The 7,185-nt window shown below is 37.0% G+C and overlaps 1 protein-coding gene across 3 annotated transcripts; it reads left to right on the top strand.

Annotated features, from left to right (window-relative positions):
• The first annotated feature begins 229 nt into the window (after nucleotides 1-229).
• On the top strand, nucleotides 230-6,743 carry LOC118037883 (phosphoribosylaminoimidazole carboxylase, chloroplastic). Of its 3 annotated transcripts, XM_073406489.1 has the most exons (16): nucleotides 230-556; nucleotides 840-1,055; nucleotides 1,134-1,245; nucleotides 1,415-1,477; nucleotides 1,595-1,733; nucleotides 2,283-2,363; nucleotides 2,793-2,922; nucleotides 3,092-3,239; nucleotides 3,364-3,537; nucleotides 4,307-4,394; nucleotides 4,477-4,593; nucleotides 5,024-5,121; nucleotides 5,224-5,341; nucleotides 5,428-5,522; nucleotides 6,083-6,189; nucleotides 6,278-6,743. In XM_073406489.1, the coding sequence occupies exons 1-16, from the start codon at nucleotides 342-344 to the stop codon at nucleotides 6,369-6,371; spliced, it is 1,995 nt and encodes a 664-aa protein (XP_073262590.1). In that variant the 5' UTR covers nucleotides 230-341; the 3' UTR covers nucleotides 6,372-6,743. The 3 variants fall into 3 exon arrangements, with proteins under 3 accessions (XP_073262590.1, XP_034899927.1, XP_034899928.1); XM_035044036.2 differs by lacking the exon at nucleotides 2,283-2,363; XM_035044037.2 differs by lacking the exons at nucleotides 230-556; nucleotides 2,283-2,363 and having other exon boundaries at nucleotides 914-1,055; nucleotides 1,390-1,477.
• The last annotated feature ends 442 nt before the right edge of the window (nucleotides 6,744-7,185 follow it).

The raw sequence follows: 7,185 nt of genomic DNA on the forward strand, positions 1-7,185 counted from the left end.
AACTATGTTTTTTTAGATTATTCAACTTATTTTTTAGATTTGTAAAGTCAACTAAATCAATTAAATCAATCCTTTATATAATTTAATTTTTTTTACTAAAAATTATTAATAATATTTAAATATTTTTTATGTTTAAATTTTTTTTCCTCGAACCACACACGATGAATAATATAGTGTATAGTGTACCATACCCAAACATAAATTATTTTCTTTTAAAAAAGAAAAAAAAAAACTAACAAAAAAATAAAATAAAAAGAACTCCAACGTTCGAAACTCCACTACTTCCCTAGTTACAAGTTCCGGGCAAAAACCCCAACCACAAAACCCTCCTCCGGTACAGGATGCTGCTGCTGCAACAGACAACCCTAGCACCTAAATTCCTACTGTTTTCAAAATCTGATTTCAGTTTCAAGCCTTGTTCTTCTTCCCTTTCAACAAGATTATCTTTCATGGACAAATACACCAAGTCCTCTTCGCTAAAACAGTCTCAAAAACAGTTTCAAAGTCCAATCTTGGCTTGTCAAGCATCAACTGACACTCACGATACTTCTTTCCGGTTAGTACCCGTGTACCAATTTTGTGTCTTTTTTTTTTTTGTGTCTCATTTTATCAGTACCCAGATTGATTTTTTTGCAAAAGAAAGAGAAAGAGAATTGAGTTGTGCATACAATTGTGCATGTCTTATTCAAGTTTGTGTTTTTTTGCTTTTTTTTTTTCATTGCATGAGTGCCCAGATGGAAATTTTTTTGATAGAGAATAAATAATAAAAAGAAATAGCTGTTTTGTGTTGGTATCTTGTTGGAGTTGAGTGATTAGATTGTTTAATGTGGTGAATGTAGGAAAGATGACTTGCCAGTTCATGGAGTGTCCGAGGTGATTGTTGGGGTATTGGGAGGTGGGCAATTGGGTCGTATGTTATGCCAAGCAGCTTCAGAAATGGCTATTAAAGTCATCGTTTTGGACCCATTGACTAATTGTCCAGCGAGTGCGATTGCATATGATCATATGGTTGGAAGCTTTGATGATAGTGCAACAGTTCAGGAATTCGCAAAAAGGTTCAATCTTGATGGAATTCGGTTGTTATTGGAGTTTTTGAGTCTTTTGTGTTAATTTTGTTAATTATGCTGTTGTAGATGTGGAGTGTTGACTGTGGAGATCGAACATGTTGATGCTGCTACAATGGAGAAGCTTGAGCAGCAAGGAGTTGATTGCCAACCGAAAGCCTCCACTATTAGAATTATCCAAGTATGTCTCTTTTGATTTCCAGAGTTGATGGGTAACGTTATTTTGTAAACCATATGCAACTTTGGCATTTAGACTTACTTCATAGGGAGTTTGGATTTAAATTCAAATCCAAACATGATTTTGGCTCCATGATGAAATTTCTAGATGGATCCATGTTTCAATTTTTCAGGACAAGTATCTCCAGAAGGTTCATTTTTCTCGGCATGGGATTCCCCTTCCTGACTTTATGCAGGTTAGCTGCTGTTTGTAGTATTTCCCTGGAGGAAGCCACATGCAGTCTTCATTTTTAATTACTTGTTATTAGCTTAATATCTTCTAGTTAACTGATATTGAAGTATGACTAGTACAGATTGATGATCTAGAAGGTGCCAAGAGAGCAGGCGACTTATTTGGCTATCCTCTAATGCTCAAGAGCAAAAGGCTAGCTTATGATGGGCGTGGGAATGCAGTTGCTAAGAGTGAAGGGGAGCTTTCTTCTGCTGTAAATGGTGAGATGTTCACTACTGAGGCCCAATTACTAAGGGAATTTGGTATCCTATTTAGGCTTGAGAAATGCTATACTTGTATTCATATGTGCTACTGATTAACAGCAGTTTAGTATCCAACATATCTTAATTGCCATTCAAAATGTTTAGGATCCCAATGTTATGGCCAAAGAAGATCCATCATATGTTTTATACTAGACTCTTTTCATCTCCTCTTGTTCATTTTGTCTGGAATGGACACGGTTATAGTATAATTATTATTTGTCTTGTAGAGAACAACAACCAAAGATGTTATTAACCTTTAATTTGGGTTTTGGCTGTAAAATCCATATGAAACAGGCCACTCCCAAGGCACTGGAAACATATTTGATGTCAAATTAAATTCTTGGGAAGAATGTGAAAGCCCATTCATCTAGTTTGGACCAATCAAATAGAAAAATTACGAATCCTGGACAGACTTTTATCTGTGTGATTGTGCCATGTTTTAGATTATGTTATATGGATGGTGTTTAGGGCTCATAGTTTTTCTTATATGTTAATCCAAAGCAACAGGAAGTTGCTTCCTTCCTATCCTTGACAACTTCAGCAATGAGCTTGCTGAGACCTTCAGCATTCTTCGCTCTAACAGGAAAGGTTGTCCATAACTTGACTTAAAAGCCTTCATATGTTTTTGAATGAAATCTCTCTTTGTAAGTCCTTGTCTTTTGACTTGAAATAAAATTGCTTCATCTTTTCATTATTTCTCCTACATTTCCTTGTCACAATTGCTCACCTCTCCTTGTCTTCATATTCATAAGTAATCGTTAAGAATGTTTGGGTGATTTTGAACAGTGATTGGCTTCATATTATTCTATTATCAAGGGCATTTCTTGTTAGTTTTTTCCTTGAAGCTCATATAGTCTCGCCATTTCAATTCTTTCTAATGGTCCACTTTAATTTCCCCCCCCCCCTCTTGCTGCTTTTCATGCCTAGTTTGTAGTTCTTATTTTTGTTTTTCTTTATAGAAATTGTTCCTGCTGGATCTACTCCTTGTTGTAATATAATATTCATGATGTTTTCCAGCTCTTGGAGGATTTGATCGAGGTTTATATGTTGAGAAATGGACACCCTTTGTGAAGGAGCTAGCTGTCATTGTTGCTAGAGGAAGAGACAATTCCATTTCGTGCTACCCTGCTGTTGAAACTATTCACAAGTATGGTATAGATAAGGCATTTCCATGTTCTTTTTTGTAGCTATTTTGGTTTTCAGTGCATTTGGTTTCAACAATGTTTGAGTTTGCCAGATGAATTTGACTTGATAATGTTTATCAATTAGTATAGTTGCATCTCCTTACATCTGATTGCAGACATTGAATCTTGCAGGGAAAACATTTGTGACGTGGTTAAGGCTCCTGCTGATATACCGTGGAAGATCAGAAAACTTGCCACTGATGCTGCACATAAAGCTGTTAGCTCATTAGAAGGTGCTGGCGTGTTTGCAGTGGAGTTGTTTTTGACAAAGGATGGTCAGGTTGTACTTGTATTTTTCAGTGTATTTCATTTTGTCTGCACAATACATTTCATAATTCTTAGTTTCAGGATTTCAGGAACTTGCTGTCTTTGACTAATATGTTGATGCTTTCCCTTTTAAACAGATCTTACTGAATGAAGTAGCTCCCAGACCTCATAATAGTGGTCATCACACAATTGAGTCCTGCTATACCTCACAATTCGAACAGCATTTGAGAGCTGTTCTGGGTCTTCCACTTGGTGATCCATCAATGAAGACTCCTGCTGCTATCATGTACAATCTACTGGGTGAAGACGAGGTGAATTGTTTTCTTCTCCAATTCCAGTTTTTTATTTTTTTTTCCATTTGTTTAATATTTTGAAACCTCTGCAAGAAGTTTGATGGGGTCCTTTGGTTTCCAAGTCATGTGTTTGAACATTCTTTTATCATATGCACACATAAAACCAAGCATATGCACTCAAATAGTAAATGTTCATGTGTATGTTAATGTGTGTGGACTGCTATTGTGTTTCTGGTAATTCCAAAAGCAGTTGCACAGCATAACTTACATGAAGCACATGCCAATATTTTGTGAGAACTGTAGGCCAATCTCAGGAAACAGAAAGGTTAGGACACGATTTGAATTTAACTATGGATCTTGGATAGGGATTGTGAATATAACATGCAACCAAGTTGTGAAATTGAGGGGTGTCAAATGTCTTTCAAGTATTGAAAATTGAAAGAGTAGGCTTGTAGTTCCTAGCTAATGATGAGTTCTCAATAGAAGTCATTCGGAGTTGGTTGGTGACATGTGCTTCTGATTTAATCATCTTTTTTTCTAAACATTTGCTAACTTCTGGTGCTCATTGAACTCTGATTCAATTCCAAATGTTAGAGGATTCTCAATTGAATGCACGGGTAGGAGCTTTGGGGTTTGGGTGGGCATGTCGTTTTGTTAGCTGAAAAATAGATAGCTCCTTCACAAGTCTACATCAAAATGTTGTCAATTGTTTTTGCTATTTTATGTGTTTTGTCAGAATATTTCAAATAAAAAATTAATTGACTAATGACAATGTTTACGCTTTTAGGGTGAGCCTGGTTTTCACTTAGCTCACCAGTTGATTGGAAGAGCATTGAACATACAAGGGGCTTCTGTCCATTGGTATGATAAACCAGGTTAGTTTTGCATAAATTCTATACTTTCCCCAATTTCATACTCTCCCTCTCTCTTTTTCTCCACTGTAAAGTAATTGTGCAGAAATGCGAAAGCAACGGAAGATGGGCCATATCACTATTGCCGGCCCTTCAATGGGCATAGTGGAAGCACAGTTAAAATCAATGCTGAAGGAAGAAGGTTCTGAGAGTCAGACTGCTGGTAAGTTTCGTAGGATGTCTTGATCATTGTACTCGATCTTGTGGCTAGATGACATGTTCTAATTGTATGGTTTTCCTCACCTTCTATTACTGCAAATTTCCATGAGTTGCATTATGAAGTATGTATCTGTCTTAAAGTTAAAATGGAGATTAAATGTCCCTTCCATCATTCACAAGTTCAATTTTTGGATTTATGTTTTGATTTCTTGGAGATAGGTACCGGATATAGTAGTCGATAGGTACTAGAGGTAGTAGACTTACCTTATCGTTCATTTTGGAGGATCTAAACTCATGAATATATTTCAGCTCAATTATAATCAGTTTCTTACATTTTTCTTATTAAATATTATAAGACCTCACAGTTAAACTTAAGATGTATGTGTTCTTTCAGTTTAAGTTTATTTTGGTTCCTGATGTTTGTTAAAATGTAGTTACACCGCGTGTTGGGATCATTATGGGCTCTGATTCAGATCTTCCTATAATGAAGGATGCTGCAAGGATTTTGACTGTGTTTGGAGTGCCTCATGAGGTTGCTTTTTAAATTTGCAGTTTTCTTCTGGAATCTGCCAGCAATGGTTTCTTTTGTTCCATCTATACCTGACTTTCATGGCTAACAATATGTAACTTGCAGGTGAGAATAGTATCGGCCCATCGAACTCCTGAAATGATGTTTTCTTATGCACTGTCTGCTCAGGACCAAGGCATCCAAATTATCATTGCTGGTGCTGGTGGTGCAGCTCACTTGCCAGGCTAGTTATACATGTGATGGTTTATATAGAATATTATGCCTGTCAACTCTCACTGGCCTTAATAAAGCATTGGTTTGACTTTACAGGTATGGTAGCTTCGCTGACCCCCTTGCCTGTTATCGGTGTTCCTGTGCGTGCTTCTGCTTTGGATGGAATGGATTCACTCTTATCAATTGTACAGGTACACTATTTCATCACAGATAATATAACATTTTCAGGATGTCAATTGTCAAAAATAGCAGTGACCTCCAGTTTAGCATTCGAAGTTCCATTACTAGCATATTTCCTAAAATGGGCACATGGAAAAGTAGACATACCCCTTTCCATTCTTTACATGCTTTTTCTTTTTAATCGATTCTCCTTTGAAAGCAAGCTATAGTTCTTTGTGGCTTCTGTGGGATTTGTAAATGCAAGATTCTTTGGTTTGGTATTAGCACTGATGTTTCCTAGGTTCAGTTACTCTATGAGCATAATGCGGGCAAAAGAACGAGATCAGATCTAAACACCATGTTTATAGAAATATTAAACATAAACCCAAGTTCCCATTTAAATCAGGAAGTTATGAGGATGTTTTTGTCATCCAACACAGAATCATCAGTTTGACCCTCATTGCAGGAAGTTGATGTCCAACATACAATCCGTTGCCTGTGTTTGACATTTATTTCATTCTTTTTTAATTTGCTCATTATTTTTTTTTAATTTGTCTTTCATTGAATGTTTCCTTAATCTATTATTATCCAGATGCCAAGGGGAGTCCCTGTTGCAACTGTGGCAATTAATAATGCCACAAATGCAGGTTTGCTAGCAGTAAGGATGTTGGGTGTTGGTGATACCGACCTTTTGGCAAGGTTCTATCTTGCCCTCTCCTCTGTTTATGTGCTTGTGTGACAGGATAACTGAAGTTTTCCCTCAACTGTAATCCTATTTGTTTTGCAGAATGAGCCAGTATCAAGAAGATACAAGGGACGATGTCATGAAGAAGGCAGAAAAACTACAAACCGATGGCTGGGAAACTTATTTGAATCCTTGAGTAGTAGAAAACTTGTCTGGTAATTCTTGTTTTCTGTCCTTTCTGTGCGATGGACCAAAATTTTGAGAGTTCATACCTACCAATGAAATTCCTTCAAAACTCATCCCCACACCACAATTTTGCATGTGCAAGCAGATCACCAGGTAATGTGACGGATTAAAAAAACCTGCTGTCCTCACATTGAATTAAGCGATGCATTTGGCATCATAAGATAGTTTTGTAGCATGTTGGAAGTCTGAAAAGCGGAGAAATTTTATAAACAAAAAGGGGAGAGAGAGGTAGGTCATTTTGGAGGGAGAGAGCCTTGTATCCGTACTTGTATGATACCTGTTTTTTCCCCTGTTCAATCACTCAATCAAAGTTAATTCTTTCTGTTTGTGGTATCAGTTCTTTTCTTTCTTTATTTTCTTTCCTTTTGTTTCTCTCCTTTCTGGGAGTGGAAACAAAACTGAGTTCCATCAGGAGACTTCTGTTCTTCTCTCCAGGCCCCACAGCCTCCACTGTAAATGGTGTTTAGCAAGGTGATGGCAACCATGTTATGTTAGTGCTCTCCCTAACGTGTTAGGGATGCAATGGAGAACCCTAGTTCACTACTTGAGGCAGTAACAGTAACGGGCCAGTTAAGATTCTTTTACCAATTGTGTTTCCTGTTTGGAGCAAGGTCAAGCCTTGACTTTGTCAAAATCTATGAAATTCTTTGTTCAATTCTGAATGGTTTTGATGGACCGTTTTCCATGCCCCTTTGGAAGACCGCTGCAAGTAAATTTGTTTGAAGTCATTATATCAAAACACATGGAAGCCGCTATGACATGAA

The sequence above is a fragment of the Populus alba genome, chromosome 19 (assembly GCF_005239225.2).
Source record: "Populus alba chromosome 19, ASM523922v2, whole genome shotgun sequence".
NCBI classification, from domain to species: domain Eukaryota; kingdom Viridiplantae; phylum Streptophyta; class Magnoliopsida; order Malpighiales; family Salicaceae; genus Populus; species Populus alba.